General features: G+C 41.8%; 1 protein-coding gene across 1 annotated transcript in view; it reads left to right on the plus strand.

Annotated features, from left to right (window-relative positions):
• lcor (ligand dependent nuclear receptor corepressor) overlaps positions 1–20757 on the plus strand; it is a gene marked incomplete at both ends in the record, with an annotated part of 103351 nt that overhangs the window by 66588 nt on the left and 16006 nt on the right. The window contains 2 exons of the mRNA XM_083936470.1: positions 8251–8330; positions 14764–14875. Of these exons, the coding sequence (XP_083792596.1) occupies positions 8251–8330; positions 14764–14875 (192 nt within the window). The remainder of the gene's footprint in view (positions 1–8250; positions 8331–14763; positions 14876–20757) is intronic.

The raw sequence follows: 20757 nt of genomic DNA on the forward strand, positions 1-20757 counted from the left end.
GATCTTGCGAGGCTACACAAAAACTGCATTTAAACATTGTAGTAGTGAAAACCGCAAAACTCTGACGAGTCCACACTGACAAGTGATAACTTCAAAATCAAACTTGAATCAGACTTTCTTGCCGGTCGGGGAAGAAAACGTCCTGGTCGGTGCAGGACAGTGTTCCTTAGGGCTATAGGCTGTTCTAATGTCTCATTCTGGCTGCTGGTGTCTGTCGTGACCTTTCCGATCCCCAACATGAACATTAACCTACTCAGGAGTCACACATGACCATTGGTCTTTCCTTTCCTTCTCAACTAGGTCACAATTGCATGTTCATCAGTCTGTTTTTTTTTACATTTTTTAGGTGGATAAATCCCTGAACACCCGTCCTAAAAGGAATTCAACTCCTGGGCTACAGCCCTGAATGTGTTCACTAGCTAACGATGCACATACGTTTCCCTTTTATTATCAGTGAACGGCTGCATCGATCCAGCGATTTCCTACTTGATCCAATCAGGAAGTGCCAAAAACGTCAGTTCTCCAAGTGTCCACTAGGGGCAGGTTTCATAATAGAGCAGTTTCTCATTGAGCCCCATGTTAAACAGGCCGTTTTCACAGCATCATTAAACCTTTTTTAAGGCCTGGGACAAAAAAACATTCTAGTCTGTATGTGTAGGTCATATCTCCATGACAACACTGAGGGGGGTGAATTTTTTTGTACCAGGCTACATTTTATTTTATTGAAGGTTAAAGTTTATGAATAATTAGGGGCTTGGCCTCTTGAGTGACAGCTAGCCTCTGGCCCTCACTTCTCCTCGGAGGTAACGTCAGCCAAATGGACATATGCCCCTCCCCTCAACGTCACATACATGCCCTTTTTTTAGTGAGAGAGTAAAGAGGAAATGAGGCGGAGTCAAAGTCTGACAAGATGGCGACTCCCGTAGGCGAGGAAGATTGGCTTAAGTTGAGAGAACGGACCTCGACGGAGAGGCGACGTCCATTTTTAGAGTCTATGCTGCATCCTCAATGTCTATTTATTGAATTATTTGTTTAATTGAAGCGGCCTTGTTTGTACTTGTCTTTCACATCAGCAGTGATTCATTAAAACGACACTATGTGTATTGAGTCACACGTAACTGTAAATGTTTGAAGGAGAACTGAAGGAGACAAAGATCCTTTTAGTTGTTTCAGTAACATGCTGGAAATAATCAAATGTAGCTTTTAACGGATTAATAATTGATTAAAAGAAGTAATAATCAACGGTATAGCATTTAAATGGAAGTATGTATGTTATTAAGGCTGCATGGAGCCCTATTACACACTCCATAGGTGTGCAGCAAGCCAGTTTAGTTTTTTACAGTTTGGTTTAAGCACTCAATAATAATACTCTAAACCCCTACTCTCTCTCTCTCTCTCTCTCTCTCTCTCTCTCTCTCTCTCTCTCTCTCTCTCTCTCTCTCTCTCTCTCCCCTCCTGTCACGGAGAAACAAGGTCAACATGGTGTCCTGGAGTCATGTGATCCCCTCCCCCACCAACTTAAGGCATTTTTAGAATATTTCTGGCTTGTCTACGTCATTTTCACTCATGCATTACACTCAGCCGCACACACACACACACGCACACACACACACACACACACACACACACACACACACACACACACACACACTTGCTTCTACACGGAGCTGCAGATAGTGAAACCTGTTTAGACTCACACACAAACACACTAACACCATTGTAATTTATAAACTACCCAGTTAAATGTGTGGAATTTAAACTTTGACACCCTTCAAAATGTCTATCAAATCATTTTCCCTCAAAGAGCCTTTTTTATCCTCGTCCAGATCAGTGATTCACTACGTTTCCCAGAATTCCCTTCGGCTTTAAAGAAGGGTGCACACGCATGTTGCCTTCACTGCAGTCCGTCCTCATCATGTCTGAAATGTGTTACGCGACCAAATTCATATATTTACAGTGACCCTGGTACATAGTTTTAAATAACTCTGCTGTCGTGGGATTTTTCTAGAAAATCTCCGGCCCTTTTCTTTCTAGTTTGGCAAACGTCATTTGCTCAACAGGCAATTTGTAAGGAAGTTCAGGGTGTGTGTTTCTGTATAACTTTCTTTTTGTCCGTGCAAAAATCTTGTTCTCTGCTGCAGCTGCTGAAAATGTAAAATGTCGAAAAATTGCAGTTTTATAAATAACTTTTTGTTGTATGATTCTGAGCAACTGACACTAAAAATGTTGTTTCTACACTGATCTCAAACTCCAAAATACTGCAATTTGAAATGGTAATGGTAAATGGACTTGTACTTATAAAGCGCCTTTCTAGTCTTCTGACGACTCAAGGCGTTTGTCACATTCACCCGTTCACACAGACATTCACACTGATGGCAGTGGACATCTACATACCATCTAATCTGACCATTCACACCACATTTACACACCCATGCGCAGCACGGGGAGAAATTCGGGGTTCAGTGTCTTGCCCAAGGACACTTCGACATGTGGGGAGCTGGGGATCGGCCCGCTGATCTCTCGAATGGAGGACGACCCACTCTCCCACTGAGCCACAGTCTTTGTCTTTAGTCAGCTATCCACAGTAAAGAGAAAAAAACAACACATCAAGCAACAAAACTAGAGGCAGACATGTTCGGGTGGCTACACAGACTGTTGCATACTCCAAATTGCACAAACATATGTATAATCCCCTTCCCTGGCAGACACACACTGATTTCACCAAACAAAAACTGGACTAGGAAGTAAGTGATGGATGGTGCGGTACAGTGAGCGAGAGACAGATCGTTAACCAGGTGTCATCTGAAATAATGAAGCTGTTTTTTTCCATTTACATCATGTTTAAGAAACCCGTCACCTGGTTAATTAAGTGCACGAACACCGCGCCGACTGTGGAGCTGGAACTCAAAGATTCACAACGTGTCGAGGTCTTCCTGACGCTCACAAACTCACGCACACACACACACAAATAGGAACTTGACAACCGTGAGGGTTTGGAGGTCACGTTAGCAGCAGGACTTCAGCTAATTGGCGCCTCACCGGGGATATTGTAAGTGGCACAATCACAGGGTTCAAGCACGGCTCACCTTTGACCTTTTCATCACAGCGATAGAAGTAGAGAGACAGGGAGAGTAATGGACCTTCTTTTCTGTCGCACCTCTCACGGCAGTGTGAGGAGAGCAGACTGTGATTGGAGAAGCCAGAGATGCAACCTGCTGTCGGCTCCTACGCTATAAGGGATGTATGAACCGTTGCTTGGTTCATACAGAGAATGAAGTGCGAGCACAGCTTACGCGGTCGCTGTTGTGATTAGTGCCGTAACTGCCGCAGAAGTTGTCAGTGCTCTTAAAGGAACATATAAGTGTTTTTGAAAGTTTGGATTCATAAACAGCAGCTGAAAGACACCAGTTTAACTTTTCACGTCACTCACTTCACTGTGTTCACTGTGAACAGTAAGCACCGCTACGTTACGGTTGCATGGTAACGCATTTTAAGGTTTGAGATTGATGTGAAAGGTCTACGCATTCGCGTTACGAGAGAAAATAAAAAAAGATGTTTCTCATAATTATTGTAATTATGTTGTACTGTCACTGACAAAACACAACAAGTTTTAGATTGTGCAGAAATGAATGGAGCCTAATTGCTATTGTTCCATCCATTACCTTTTTTCTTTTAAATATAGCAGTGTACTAAATATACATGTAGATAAGCTGCACTACGTCCACTACAGATGACTCCCATATTTCAGCACAGAGACTATCCAACAGCTTTTAGTCTCATGTTCTGGCATCTCCTAAATTAGGATTCATCTCATTCATTCATCTTCAACCGCTTGTCTCTGTCGGGGTCGCGGGGGGGGGGCTGGAGCCGATCCCAGCTGACATCGGGCGTGAGGCGGGGTCCACCCTGGACAGGACGCCAGTCTATCGCAGGACACATAGAGACGAACAGAGACATAGAGACAGACAACCATTCACACCTACGGGTGATTTAGAGTCATCAATGAACCGAACACCTGCACGTCTTTGGACTGTGGGAGGAAACCGGAGAACCCGGAGAAAACCCACGCAGACACGGGGAGAACATGCAAACTCCACACAGAAGGGCCCCAGCTGGGATGCGAACCTGGAACCTTCTCGCTGTGAGGCGACAGTGCTAACCACTATTTATATATTTTTTTGTTTCTCTTCCTTTTGGTCGTAACTGTGAAAATGTCCTCTTCTGTATCAAACACAAAGGACGCTGCGTAGGAACTTATTAACGACAGCGTTAATTCAGAAGTCTAACAAGGAAACGAGGAGGGGAAAGTAACACGTTCTCTGAAGTTTCCCTTTCAGTTACTGAAACTTAACAACTTAACTGCTCATTTCTTCTCCGCTCCGACCATCACCAGCTACAGCTGTGTGCTCTGAGTTCATCCGCCGTCTCTCTCTTCACCGGAACAAACACACAGACTAACCTACGTAAGCCTAACTGAGCTATTCCTGAAATGAGCTACGTAATAACTTCTTACGCACTGCTGCCAGCCTGTGTCACTAACAGCGCGTAGGGCAGGAAAGCAGTGGATGAAGACACACGACTTCTTTCACTTCCAAAAGACAAAACTGAGTTAGAAGCTCCGATAATACGGGTCAGTGCGACACCTGCTGCGGCCGCCGCCATTTTGCACAGATGTTTAAGTGAGGTGCGTGTGGAGGAGTACCTACGTGTCCGACTGCATGAATGGGAGAAGACAAAGCAACCAACTGAGATGTATGGGCTTTTAAGGCTTTCCTTTAACCCCTCTCTCTCTCTCTCTCTCTCAAGAATGATAAAGAGTGCTATGCAGAGACAACAACCCCGGAATCAGTTTGTGGCGCTCAGTGTTGATTCTGTGGCGCTGTGCCACACATTGGTCTACGTATGGGAAACTCTGGTGAGGGGAGGCAGCTGGGTAGACGAGCAGGAGGCAGGACAGGACGCGGATTAGACCGATGTAATGCAGCTGGTTTGTAAATAACGGCCGAGTCTGATGGTCTGATGGATGAACAGAAGTTCCTGAATCTCGTTGTCTCTCCAGTCAGACATTTTCTTTGTCTTGTCTTCGTGTTAATCGCCCCTCTTCTTCTTCACCTTTGGATGTTTGTAATCTTCAGGTTTTTGTGCAGGCTGCGTGATAGCAACGTCGTCGACGCGCACACTCCTTTTGCTGTGATTTCTTCGAGCGCCTCTAGTCACACACAAGCTCAATCAGATGCTACACACTTTGCAGTGATTCGGACACTGACGTTCTCACATGACTACATTATTACGGTTTCCTACTGCTCGTTTAAAAGTGGCTATGAGACTGAACATACTGTACATAGATTTGGGTGAGAGCATTTTATCTTTGAACAGGCTCTTGTAAGTTTTAGTCACATCTGTACAATAATGGGATTATTTCAGTCATATTCAACAAAGACAATATAAAGACAGGTTTGATTATTCCAACATTTTAAAGTGGAGGGAAGGACGATGAGACGCTCGACCGCCCTCCTGAAACACTTTTTTGAGCCTCTGAAAAGGTGACATTTTAGAGACTCTGATCACGTACTGTACGTTCACAGAATATTGTGACCATATTGATTTTGTTCTTGTGTTGCTGTGTTCTCTCTCTTCTTTATGTAACACACTCCTCTTTTCCTTCTCTCCTGTGCTTCCTCTCTTCCACTGCATCAATCTCTCTATCTGTCACTCTGTGGTTTCAGACTGAACAACCTGCTGTATTGGTAAAATGCATTCACATTGGGAAAGATGAACATGCACACACACACACACACTTGATTATGACCTGACGCAATACTGAGCTGAAATGCTTCTCAGTGAAGCTGAACTGACAGTTGGCATCATCTGAATCAATCATGTGCCCACGAGCGCAGGATTAATGTTGATATAAGCAGCCACTTATGAGTACTAATTGCTGATTAGTTATATATACATATGTATATGAAATGTTGCGCTGCAGCTAACGATTATTTTAATCATTAATTCATCTTCAAACAATCTATTGTTTGGTCTAAAAGACGTCAGAAAATAGTGATAAACACCTATCACATGTTCTTGTCCTTGTTGATATCATTTAATGGCAAACGAGCACGTCCCGTGTACCTTAAACACAGCACAGGAACAGTTAATGTTGTGAAATGGAACCACTTAAAGTGTAAGTCCAGTGAAAATGGACCCTGTGGTCGTTCTTGGCATGAAAATATATAAAATTAGCCATGGAGTTTTCTTTAATCAACCATGTATAGAGAATGCCGGGAGAGACGCTAACAGCTAACACTGATTAGCATGGGACGGTGCACTGAGCGCTTCCAAAACATTTCCAAACCAAAGCATTTTTTAACCACTAATACTGCTTAAAAAAAAAAAAACTTCTGCAGTAGCACGATAAGGGTCCCTACACAGAAAGTGAAGCAGTAGTTAAAGAACACAGAGTTTATCTAAAAAGACTGTTGCACAAGTCCTCGCCTTACCAGTAGGTCCATGTTGACAGGTTGTCCTTAAAAGTACGTAGATTACCGAATGCACTGGAGTTCAGTCCTTTAATTTTGTTTCTTTCAAACACAAACCATTCTGTCTCTCTTCACTTCAAGGTGAACGTTAGTCGTCTGTACCGGTGCTTGCACTTTCTTTCACTCACATGTGCTGTGCGTCTGCAGTGCATTGTTCACTGTTAGCCCTTTGGGGCTGTTAGCTTCTCTCCGGGCATTCTCTATACATCGTTGATCAACATAAAAACCTGTCTCCATGGATTATTTAATGTATTTTCATACCAAAAAAGTCCATTTTCACTGGACTTAAACTTTAAGTTAGGCAACAAAACCTTTTTCTATCCCTAACCAAGCAGAGTTAGAGACAGAAAAAGGTCATGGATTGGCTTAAAGTCAGTCGGTCAGACGTAATATATCACAAGTGTCAAAGACTTAAGTCTGTAACAAAGGTGGTAGATGTTGACTTTTGGTTTCACACAGTACACAAACACTCGTCTCCTAGGCTTAAGTCCTGTGCTTGTTTGTTATTTTACAAAAAGTTCTGCACAACCATTCGTACGATATCGTACAACGCTCTAATTGATGTCGTGAAACCGCAACGGTTAAGTTTAGGCAACAAAAGGTGAGGGTTCGGGTTAGGCCACCACCTTTTCCCATTGCCTATGTGGAGTTTAGAGCTCTCATGCTACATCACTTGATTTCCTACTTTGCTCCGGACATAATTTCAAATTGATAGTTCATTATTTACGATTATATTGTTCCGCAAGATCTAATGTTGTCACAGGAGCCTGATGCCGGAGAAACCCCTGATGCTGATGTATTTTTGACCGTTGTTTTTTAGGATTTGTTTATGTTTCTTCACCTCCTTGCATACGTAAATGCATAGTATTGTTAAACTACCCAGAAGACCCCTCTGTATATTTGTAGATTGTCAGTGAGGTGGAATACCTTCAGAACTCGAGGCTCCGCCAACTTAGAGGATGTTTTCAGTTTCTTGATGTGCAGCAGCTGAACTGCCAGGAGACAGCAGAGAATCCCTTCATCCCAGTAAACATGTTTAACAGAACGCATGCTTGGAAAGGGGTAATTAGTTCTTCGCAAATATGGCTTTAGGGCATGAATACTTCACAGACGGATACAGTCATATTTACACACACACACACACACACACACACACACACACACACACACACAGGCATTTATACATTGTTTGTGGTCTTTAGGCATTAAATGTATTCCATATCGACTCGAGCTCATCTGTCAGTCACTGGTTTGGTGAGTTTTCAAGCAGAATACTTGACATATGAAGTTAGTCACTGCTGTAATTTAATGATCGGCTGTCATTGAAAGTGAATCATTCTAATGCTCTTCGTTTGCAGCTGTCGCTCTCTCCAGGCTTGACGTCGATGTTGAATGAATGAGAACAGACGGTGTGTCGGGATTTCTCTGTTGATTCATCTACACCTCGCTTACAGCTGGCTTTTTCTTTTTGTTTGTAATACTCAGCCAGTATCTGGATGTTTAAACCGAGCTGATGCTAGAGCCAAACAAAACACAAAATATGCACCTGAATCGGAAAGATAAAGTACTTTAATGCCACCTGCAGAACTCAAAACAACAACCTCATACTAAAGCCCATTGACGATGTGCACGGAGTTGGGAGATACTGAGGGATTATGGGAGTTGGAGTGTGTCATGGTTTAACCCGTTGCTTTCTGTCTCCCTCTCTCTTATCCAGACTGCGAGCCCGTGGAAGTGTCAGACTGGTCCTTCGATGAAAACTGTCTCTTCTGCTGCTTAAGACGTGAAAAAGTCAAGGTAGGAGACATCACAGCATTTTTTGTGAGAAACTGGCGGGTGTCATCGCTGTCGCCTCACCTCGTTAAGGTCCTGGATTCAAACGGACCAGGGTTGGCCTGGCTCTTTTGTGTGGAGTTTGCATATTCTCCTCGTGTTCACAGGGCTTTTACACAGCCGATATAAATTAGGTATTAGCAGTACTCCTGCCATTGTGGGCATGGTTGCAGTAGTGGATTGACACAGTGAAGTTAAAGCTGGAGCACAGGTACCAAAGACTTTCATACAACGCTGCCTGGTAAGGCTCTCTGTATTTTGCAGCATACCCGGGTGTTGTTTTGTGTTGTGTGGCAACTGTCCCGCATTGGCGAACCGAAAGTGATGCTTTTTAGTTCAACCAGCCAGAGCCTAAGGGTGCAACAAGGGGGGACAGACCAAAGTGTCGGAGCAAAAGTATGGCAGAAATCCTGAGAAGTGTTCAAGAAACATTTCTGGAGTGGTTGATCCAGACACAAAAGAAATTCTGTGTTCATAGTAATGATTAAAGTGAAAAAGAAAGCAGATGTATGAGTAGTCAAGAAGACCCAGGCTAGTGGTGTTCCTCAGCATTGAGTCTTTACGCTAAGCTAGGCTAAGCTAAGCTAGTCAACTCACAGCTATAGTTTGTCCTCTTACTCCCAGGAAGAAACAAATCTTCTTATTTATGAAGAATGTCCAACTCTTCCTTACAAAAGACGTCAGTTTTACAGAATGAAAACAATGTTTCATTGTAATGTCGCACACAGTTCTCACGTTGATATTGTGCAGAGATAGAGATGAACTCTAATACAGCCCATATGTTACTTTTGTGAAGTAATTTTTTTTCTTTGTCCCCACGTTTTTTGTGTGTTTTTGTTCTGCCACCGTTTTCAAGCTTTTTGTTGGAGGCGGCGCATCTTTGTCTCTCCTCCTCCTCCTGCGTACTTGTGTTATTTGTGTTGTTCAACCATCATGGTCTTGACCCCAATTTAGCTTATGAAAGGAGCGTGACATAATGATTTGGAGGTGTGTGTGTGTGTGTGTGTGTGTGTGTGTGTGTGTGTGTGTGTGTAGGAGGTGGAGGATGGTGACATGGGTGTAAATTAGTGAGACTCCCACAGCAGCAGAGAGTTTCTCATCGTCTCAAAAGTGATCAGAGCAGAATAATAACGAGTGCACTGGACCGACTGTGACATATGCAGATACATGCACGGTGTGGTACCTGCTAAGACAAAGCATCCATGTGACGCACAGCTACACCCCCCCCCCCCCCCCTCCCCCCAACCCCAATGCAAATAAAGAACCTTGCATCGCCGTAGTGGGTGTTATAAACGCCACAGGGTGCACGTGGTTAAAGAGACAATTTAAATGAATAAGGAGAAAACCGAATGTTAGGTGGGAAGCAGTGATGAAAGCTCCGTTAAGGCACTTCATCAATCTTATCACATCCTTTTAAATTAATTTTAGTAGTTGATGAATTCATAAACTTTATTTTGGAGAAAATTCTTACCTTTCTGGCATTTTTACACTTTTATTTCGTAATCTTAAAATGCTCTTAATAAGCGTACGGCAGACTAAAATTAGAAAGTAATCCACCAGGTGTTGAATCGTAAAAATATTCAATTCTCAAATATGTCTGATAATGTTTATTTGGTCTGAATACAATGATTTGCCGAGCGTCCTGCCTGTCATCTGTTGCTCCGCTTCACTTGCGCTGCTCATGCTGCGTTCAAGTGCCGTAGGAAGTCCGAAGTTTCGGACCTCCAACTACGCAAAGGGCGCTGGAAAGCATTTTAAAGTGGAACCTCCAACTAGTGAAATCGGGGTAGATTGATGTCCCCCAAATTCGATAGTAGGAGGTTCACTTTGACAGGCATTTAAGTGAACTTTGCCTAGTTGGAAGTCTGAAATTTCGGACTCCCGTGGCACTTGAACGCAGCATTTCTCTCTCAACGCACTTGTTGGGGAGGAGAGAGCGTCAGAGGTCAGGCAGGGGGAAGAGGGTGGGACTTTGGAGCGAGAAAAGAAATAATTGCTTTAAGGTTGGACCCAAATATATTGTTTTCAAAACTGTAGAACATCAAAAATCCTTTAAAAAATAATGACTTGGATTAAAGTGAAAGACACGCGTCACAGTGTTTCTGTTTCAGCTGAGTTTGAGAGTCTTTACTGTGTTTTGCTGTCATTTACAACGGCCTTCTTCTCCTCAGTCTGAGAGCAACAAGCCAAACTGCAGCCACTGCTCTCAGACTATCAGTGTTAGTTGCTCTGTTTCAACAAGGTCAGCCTAAAAAATCAAATCAAATTCACAGCAGCGTTCTGAGCAGAGGAAGTCCACTGAAACATTGCAGCGCCGTGCCGTCCGTCTCAGCTGAGGACGGAGACATGTCGCGTTATAACCGACCATTCAGATGTGTGTAGAGGTGCTGTGCGGTTTACGCTGTAGCAGCCTGCTTTTGTAATTGTAATTAGGGAAATTTAATGAAGATGGACACATTTTACGGCCGTGCGCGACGCCAATAAGTCCGATTCATGCAGCTCACCAATTAATTCAATTCAATTCAGTTGCTTTTATTGGCGTGACATCTGCAACGTGCTGCCGAAGCACAATTACAAAATACAATTATTAAAGTTAACACACACACACACACACACACACACACACACACACACACACACACACACACACACAAATAATGACATAAAAAAAACGTATATATACAAGCAGCATAAGTAAAGGAGTCGATGGTGGCGATCAGAAAAACACCTCTTCCCCATGTTTCCATCTCCGTCTTTATTTCTGGGATGCAAAGTGAATGAGGGAGGGAAGGAAGTTAGAAGGGGGCGTCCTTCCCTCGGCAGTTGCTTGTTTTTCAACTTGACCCCCGTCTGACCTTCGAGGTCGGCCATCTGTCTACTAAAAACATCCTTGCTCCGCCACCGACACCATCCCCCTCCATCAAACCCCCCCCCCCCCCCCCCAATCTGTCCCCGCGTCCCTTTTCTCTGTCTCTTTCTGCTCACGCTCATAAAGCAGCAGCACACTCCTGTTGTGTTTAAAATGATATAAATATATAAGTTCCTGCGTGTAATACAGTAATTACGGATGAGACTTGAACACAACAGAAAACAATCAAAATCAATCAGCGGAGCGAAATCAATTTAACAAAGCCTGGCAGGGATTACCAGAGAGATCTTTTCGGCAGCGTTGTCTGACTGGTCAATAATTACGTTAGCCACTCAGTGTGCAAATCATAATAAAGGCAAATAATAAGAGAAAATTCACAGCAGCCTTAATTGTATTCCTCTTCTCACTCAATACAATCTTTTATTCATCTGTTAGGGCTTGAAAGCTCTCGCCGCCTCACTGTTATAGCCCTCTGCTTGTGTGTGAAATGCCAGAGGAGCTTCGGTGGGCGGGAATCATTGATTCATTGATCTGAAGCCGTGCATACTGCCAAGAGAGAGAGAGAGAGGGAGAGAGAGGGGGAGAGAGAGAGAGAGATATGAGGGGGTTAAAGGGAAAGCCTTAAAAACACACACATCCCAGTTTGTTGCTTTGTCTCCTCCCATTCATGCAAACGGACACGTACGTACTCAAATTCCCCGTTTAGTGTCGTAGACAATGGCGACGCACACCGACAGTGGTGTTAATCCCTCCTTCGATCCGGAGGCTGGATTCACGTTCCCTCTTAGCGGCTTCTGCTTTCATAATTATCTCGCATTGGCAGAGAGGCGTCTCGTCAGGCGTGGATGTCCTGAGGAAGACGTTTGATTGGCTGCAGGCTTGAAAAAAAAAGTCATCTTCCAACAACAAGAGCACCTCGATTGAGAAGTGAGCTGACATTTTAATGGCTCATCTTCACATGACACTTTCACAAGTGCCTGGAGTGGACGCATTATCAATTCTGCACGTTTTGCAGTGCAGTTTAGATAGTATTACAGTATATTTCACAAATATGTGAGTGCATGTCGCAGCCTGAGAGACTAGAATATATAACGTCTGTAGTTCATCTCCTCACATCTCATTTACTCCTCGACTTCATGTTTTTTTGTTTGTTTTATGTACATTTTTTATATCAATTCATCTTCATTCATCTGCAACCGCTTATCCCGGGGTCGGGGTCGCGGGGGGTTCTGGAGCCGATCCCAGCTGACATCGGCCGTGAGGCGGGGTACACCCTGGACAGGACGCCAGTCTATCACAGGACACATAGAGACGAACAGAGACAGACAACCATTCACACCTACGGGTGATTTAGAGTCATCAATGAACCGAACACCTGCACGTCTTTGGACTGTGGGAGGAAACCGGAGAACCCGGAGAAAACCCACGCAGACACGGGGAGAACATGCAAACTCCTCACAGAAAGGCCCTTTTTCCTTTTCTATATATATATATATATATATATATATATATATATATATATACGTTTTAGATTACGTAATGAACTGTATGTATATATATACATACATTTCCTTTCCTCTCATCTTATTATTGAATTGTATTTATCCTTGACGCTTTGCGGTTTTGTTCATCTGACATTCAGGCCAGTCAAGCATATTGAATTGAATTGAATTGAATTGAATGAGCACAAAGACAGACAGGCAGACAGACCCAGGGATGCAAAGCGGTCACAGATTTAACGACCTATAATCATATCTATAGTAATAATCTGAATATGACGAACAATACTTATGGCAGTTAATATACTAGAATGATATAAAAAGTAGGAAAAACATGGCAGTTAAGCTAATAGTAATACGGATAATAATGATTATGGTGGTGGATATGATAGAAAGATGTGAATAGTAGCAATAATAGCTGTAATACTACTTACATAGGACTAATCATTTTATGGCAGTGAATATTAGAATATGTCAAGCAGGACCACGATCTGCAAAGACGTGTGAGACAAAACAAAGCACATAGACTCCGGGGAAGAAGTGAATTCAGTAACGTACATGAATGGGACATGAATGATGGAGACAGAGAGAGAGGCAGACTAGACCTATGGCAGCGGTCCGAGGCTAACCGGAGCCAGCCCTAGCTATGAGCGTTATCAAAAGGTTTGTTTCCATTAGGGTAAAATGTGGCAGCTCGGAAAGTTTCAGGCCACGCTCTCTCAAATGGCCGTTCACTCGCCGGGTTTCCATAACAAAAAACGGCCCCAGAAGGATTTACGAGACTCTGGAGGTGACGTATCACTCTGGAGGGGTTTTGATCACCGGTGATCAGCTGATCAGTGATACAGCGGTGCTCCAGTTGCTTCTGACTTCAAGTGAGAAATACAGAGTAGGAGTAGTTTGATTTAAGGTAGCCCGTATGATTTACAACGTAAACTTATGTACAAGTAACATGAAAGAAAACACTCCACCTTGAAAATTCCAGTCACTGTAAAAGTGTGTTGATTTGCTGTGTGTGTGTGTGTGTGTGCGTGTGCGTGTGTGTGTGCGCATGCAGCAAAGGACCTCAGGTCGGCAACCCGACCGCTGCAGCTCTCATTTTAACAAGCCCGTGCAAAGATGCTCGTGCACAGATCATTTACTGCGCTGCGTTCGACCACACCGCTGGATAAAAGCGTCTACTCTACTTTGCCGCGTTGTTGTGGCGTCAAGTACTACCACACGTCACATCCCGCTGAGAGTTATATCCAGTCAGCAACTGGGCTTCTCTCAGGGGACAAAAATGGCCCTGCTCTCCCACAGGTTAAAATAACCCAAATTAGGGGCGTATCGGCGAGATAGACCTGCCTCATTTCAGGTTTTAGACCCTAATGGAAACGCACCTAAAGAGGAAAGTTCAAAGTCCACTCCTAAATGTGGAGACGGTGAAAGTTATTTTGTCATTTAAACATTATTATTGTGAAATGTTCGATTTTCACCAACAGCAGTAACGTTACACGCTCCCAGAGTAGCTGAACATTAAACGTAATAGAGCAGAGAAAGTGCAAGTTGCATTGAAACAAGGTTGGAGTGTAAGTGTCGAAGCAAATGTATAAAAGTTTCACCTTTATTTCACCACAAATACACGTAATTGACAGGTTAGTCAACAATAGTTCTAATAAAAATAGTAAGTTGTAACCCTACAGTTATGATTGTGGATATAAAAATGAAAATAATCAACATTCAGAAGATGCTTGCCAGTGAAATGTAGTCCAAAAATGAATAGATCAGAGTGCAGTGGAGCCACAGCTTCACCACACTCAGGAAAAAAAGTGCACCAACAGATTCAGAATTAACAGATTTCAAGCCAAAGGATGGAGAAGCTACAGCACATGTTCTGTTGGCAGAACATCTACAGCTGCACATTGTTAAACAATCACAATTCAATAAAACAACTGGTGTTGGAGTGTGTGATGGGAGAGTGTGTGATTGTTTCTTCTTTGACAGAACAGGCCTTAACTCGCTCATTTGTCTCTGTGTGTCTGTGTAGGAGCACGGTGTAGAGAAGGGTGGAGGCAGCCAGGTGCTGTCGGAGCAGTCTCGGATCAGCCGGCTGGAGAGACAGGCCCAAGACTTCCTCAATGCTGTGTTCCACAGAAAAGGTAACACACACACACACACACACACACACACACACACACACATACAAACACACACACACACACACACACACTCTTCTTCAGTCTTTTCATTATCTTAGAATTTCCAGAGGTGTATTTCAGACAAATTAAGTGAGAAAATTTGGTTTATTCTCAGGGGAAATCAGTTAATATAAGAATATTTCACTAAAAATGTTCTCTATACGGGAACATAATACCTGAGTGTATTATATACTTCAGACACTCATTGCATTTAATTATTTTCCATCCCGACTGGAGTTGAAGCTAGACCATGTATAGATATTTTGTAAAGCCTTCTCCCATGGACAGTAATGACAAAATGAAGTAACTGACCACAGCGGTAGTCCTCTTTTCATAGCTCAATACAATTGACCATTGCCGACAAATGTTCTTCTGCTCAGTAAAACCAAAGTGGTGAGAGTGCTTAGAGTGAATAGATTAAACTTTTCTTCTCCTTCTCATTAGTATTGTCTTTAATGTGGGTCCACACTATGCGTCATGCACAACTTGAGGACTTCAGTACACTTGATCAGGTGTTGGAGACTGACGGCTGAAGTTGTGTGTCATCTGCATAAGTATGACAATGTGTGCAGTTTGGATAAAATGGGGGACTCCTGAGGGACACCGCATGAAACTTTATCAAAGTTTTACAATTGGAACAAAGGCATTTCTGCCCTTAGGTAGACCCTAAATTGTTAAAGATCTGGGCCAGAGAGGCAGACCCACTTTTCCGACCTGTACTAACATCATTACTACGAGAGGCCATGTGGGGAAACTCTGGAGAAGGTTATTTTACATGATTGAGAGCCGAGGATGATAAAGAAGTGCTGAATTTGGGAGGGAGGAGAGTTTTAAAATAGGGGATTAGTTGACTGTAGAACCAATCCCAAGGAGAGACACCATGATAACATAACAGAAGTACATGAAGACAGCTAAACATATTAAAGACTGAGCGTTTTTGGGGCTCCAATCAGTGTTTTAAAAGGAGTCACAGAGCAAATAGGCTGACTAGGGACCGAAATGAGGCCATGGGAGATGTCCAGCTAACTGAAGGACTCACTATCATAAGTTACATGATGATTGCAGCATTAAGCCCCAACCACAGACTGGAGTGGCTTTCGATATTTGTTGTCAACGAGAGTGAAGCGGTTTTCTTGCTGCATTTGCGTCACTGAGGGACTTGTGCTTTTTCTGCTCTCGAGTTTTTGCAGGAACTCATGATCACACTCAAAAAACACTCATGATATTTGACTTCAGAGCAAGATAACTGCTGAGATTATGAGAAAAAGGTGCGACCTAATGTTGAGAGCCAAATATAAAACTTCTCTTTGGTTGATGTAAACGTACAGTTATCTTGAGCCTTGTTGGGGCTGATTACCCATCAGGCAATTTTAGAGACATTTCCATAAGCTTTGACATCGTTTTAGAGACGTTGAATCTACTTTATGATGATTTTTGCAGGATGTTGTTTGTGGTGCTATTGAGTTATATTGCATTTTACAGAGAGATGTTTCTGTTTTGTATTATTATTCATAGATATCATGTGATTTATTCTTCTTTTCTTTATTCTATTTTCATTTCACTTCATCTTATTTGTATTTGTATCGTGTTTATTTTGTGTGGAATCAATTAAGTTTATATTTTCTCATTTTAACTTATGTAATAGATGCAAAGACTAACAAGTTATAGTTAATTCCCTATGAATTACCATAACAACAACAAATTTACTAGAGATCAAACTTTGTAGTGAATCTTTTAACCTAAAGGAAATGAGAATCCTGGTTTTCCGTTCAAAAGCGATGGTCGACGTGCTTTAACGTTCTTACTGGTTCGTTTGTATGTGCATGTATTTACATGCTTACAGCTTTGGTGCAGGTCTCTCATCAGCACCCATTCAAAGTCAGGATATTTTCTGAGTTGCCATAATAACCCCCCTCCGAATTGAGAGCGTATCATGTTCGGCCCAGGGGCAGGCAGCTATTTTGTGACACAGGAGAGCTGAGCCTGGTCGACGGAAACTCGTGTGTTGTGTTTTTTCCGGGAGGGAGGAAGCAGATGTCTGTCCAATCAATGCCCGGCCCTAATCACTCTGGCTTCACTCACACAGGCAAAGCTGCCTGTGGAGCTGCCATATATAGCCCAACACACACATACACACACACACAAACACACTCACACAGCCGTTAATACAGTAACAGAACTGTCAGATGCAGAAACAATGTCAACGATCTGCCAAACGAACTGTACTACACTGGGTTTGTGGTCAATTTTTATGATGATACAGAAACATCCGACCCAACAATAAGCACATGTTTGGAATAGGGCCCGACCAATACGGGATCTGATTTTAAAGGGGGAAATTTACAGATTACCGATACATTCAACTCAACTCAGGAGCTTTATAGACGTGGGAAACGGATGTTTACAATGACAAAGCAAGTGTGAAGAAAACAAAACAAAATATGTATGCATAATAAGTAAATAATAATCATAACTGTATTTATATAGCACTTTTAAAAACACAAGTTGGGCTTTGACAGACAAAGCAAAGGCACATACAAATCCATCCATACATACATATATATACATATATAAAGGATGCTTTTAACAAACAGTAAAAACAACAAATGGATAATGAAAATAAAATTAAATAAACGGATGATAAGGTAAAAAGACAATAGAATAAATCTCTTAGAGTAGAGTGTAAACAGATATGTGCAACATTATATATTTTTGAACATATAAATTAAAATAGGTCAAGTTTAATTTGAAAATATAAACAGAATATTTGTGATTTTTCATATATACAAACAGACATAGATAGATAGGTAGACAGGTAGATAGATAGATAAATAGATAGATAGATAGATAGATAGATAGATAGATAGGTAGGTAGGTAGATAGATAGATAGATAGATAGATAGATAGATAGATAGATAGATAGATAGATAGATAGATAGATAGATAGATAGATAGATAGATAGATAGATAGATAGATAGATAGATAGATAGATAGATGGATCTGTTTTCGACTAGCAAGTATATTGGCATTGGTTAACAACATTACAACCATAATGCTGAGATGCTCCTTTCTCATGCTGATTAAAAGTCGCAGAAACTTTTGCTAATAGATAGATAGATAGGTAGGTAGGTAGATAGATAGATAGATAGATAGATAGATAGATAGATAGATAGATAGATAGATAGATAGATAGATAGATAGATAGATAGATGGATGGATCTGTTTTTTGACTAGCAAGTATATTGGCATTGGTTAACAACATTTCAACCATAATGCTGATTAAAAGTTGCAGAAACTTTTGCCTTGCGCGGTGCAAACATTACACGCCTTCTCAGGAAGCTCCCTACTCTCCGGGTGGACGGCAGAATTCCTGAACTACTCAGCTGCCACATCGCTCTGCTTTGTTGTCGCGAGGCGAGACCTCTCGGTTACCTTTGCACGGACTTTTACAGCGTTACACAATGGCCATTTCCTAGCGAGCACAGCAAACACATTCACTCCACGCTGGGGTTTCCCCACGTGGAGATTTCCCAAGGTGGCAGCATGAAACCTGCACCCGTCAAAATGGAGCTGCATACTTAGGGCTCATTTCCAGCAAACTAACCCGCTTCCTGGGTTTTTGTTAGCATTTTAGGCTTGTTTGATTGTGACAGAGTGGGGGGAAAGGCCACACATGTACATGCTAGAAGAAGTGAGTGAATGCACAACAGGCACGTCTGTATAGTTTAAGCTCTTTTATTGCTATGTCAACAAGATCATTTCAGTGGCAGGGATTACACAGGGTGATGTTTAGGTGGAGCACAGAAGTCAAATAACATTAACAAAGGGATTAAGCTGTCTATCACAACACCGCCGCACAGCAACAACACTTCCACACAGATCTGTGGCACAGTACAGCCGCCTGTGGTTCATATCGAGACACAGTTTGATGATTATAAAAGACCAACAGTGCTGAAACACAACTGAAATAAAATATGTACAATGCTAAATACAGGAATGATGAAAATGCTATGGTAGTTATTTGAATAAGAGATTTCTATAAATGGATTTTTTGGATCTGTACAGTTTATAGTTTCCCCACTTCTTGTATTCGTTATTGCAGCCGAGTGATTGTGCCTAAATACTCCTAAAACATATTCTTGTAGGTGTCGTGTTTTTATTAAATACAGATTAAAGGAGTTCGTAATTTTATGCACTTCTGCGTTCAGAGGAGCTCATCTGTGTCGTCTTTAAAACAAATGGTAGAACAGACAGGCTTTGACGTGATACACTTATTTATATCTCTTTGTTGCTGTTTGACTCCAGTTTTTTCCTTCGTCTGTGACAGTCGATTGTCAAAGCGGTGTGAATCATCGGTAAAACACTACTTTTCTTTTTTACAGTGTGTAATATAATGATCAGAAATCAGAGCGACAAATGCTGCTATTATAACTGCAGGTTATCATTTGACAAAACAGTTACATACTTAACACAGGAGAACAATTTAGCGATAAACTACTGGAAGGACAAAACAACAACTATATAAAAAAATAATAAAATACATTAAAAATGATTGGGAACTGACTCGGTCAGCCTGAGATCTTCATTAAGAAGTCACCTTTAGTCTTGAGCCCACACTAAGCAGAGCCTCGAGCTGTTGTTGGCCTCAAAAATGAAAAGTTCAGATGAATAAATATCATTCTTAATGAGTGGGTTTGCAGTATTTTTCCACACTTTTACTTTATTGATCTTTTAGTTAGAGCAATCAAGCTATGAAAGCTCCAGAACTGGTACAAGGGAGTTGAGGAAAGCTGGGCGATAATTTGATATAACTAACAAACAATTCAGTGTTTAAAACAGGAAGCATGCTGGGAAAGCAGATGTTTAAGGCATGGCTGGAAAATAGCACCATGCAACTGCTTTACACTGATATTATGGTGCCTTGTTCAATATGAAGGATTAAGTTGTGTGTATTTTTTTGGATTATTTGCATAGCTTCAGGATTATATTTTTTAGGGCTAATGTATTGTTTGAAGGATTTAGGGTTTGATACGCATGGACGTATCCAAATAATGTAGCTGCTGGTTATAAAGAGATAAGTGCAGTTGACTTATCTGGGACAATGCCAGATTAATGCATTAATAACAAATGAGTGTCTTCTTTGTCACTGTTTTCCTCAATGTGTATTAACAATTGAGATCAATGGACGATGTTTGATGTTAGTTTGTTTTGTCGCAGCAGGGGATGATGTGAGGTTTAGTTTCAACATATGTATTTTCTCCCAGACTCTTAGTGGCCTCCAGGTACTTGTTGCACTTTGAAATAGTTATTTTATTTAAGGCCTGTTGTGTATTTCACTGTAATGGAAAGTAGTGTCTTACAGCCGGAACAGACAAAATGCTCTGATTAATGATGCAATCTGAAATGATTTCATACAGTACTATGTGATACAATATGATAATATGTAGTATGATACAAAAAGATATCCTATGATACATTGGGCCTCATGTTGAAACATGCTTGTGAGTCTGTTAAGAGAAACAATACAGACAGAAACACCAAATGATCTTAACACTCCAAACCTGCTTTACCCAGGTGTGCTAAATGATGAAACCCACTTGATCATAATTGTTTATTAGCATGCAGTAGGCAACACACGCAAAACACTTTATGAGGGCAGGTGTTGTACCATGTGCAAATACTCTGTCATATGCTCAAGAACTGGAGCGATGCCATCAAAGAAAGGATGTAAGAAGAAAAACTTCAGCAGAAATTTAATGAACTTAAACAAAGTATGTGTGATTTTTCCGAGGTTTCTCCAGATATTCCTGTCAGTACAGAAATATTCAAAACATATAAAGAA

This window comes from Echiichthys vipera (genome assembly GCF_963691815.1).
Source record: "Echiichthys vipera genome assembly, chromosome: 2".
In the NCBI taxonomy this organism is placed as follows: domain Eukaryota; kingdom Metazoa; phylum Chordata; class Actinopteri; order Perciformes; family Trachinidae; genus Echiichthys; species Echiichthys vipera.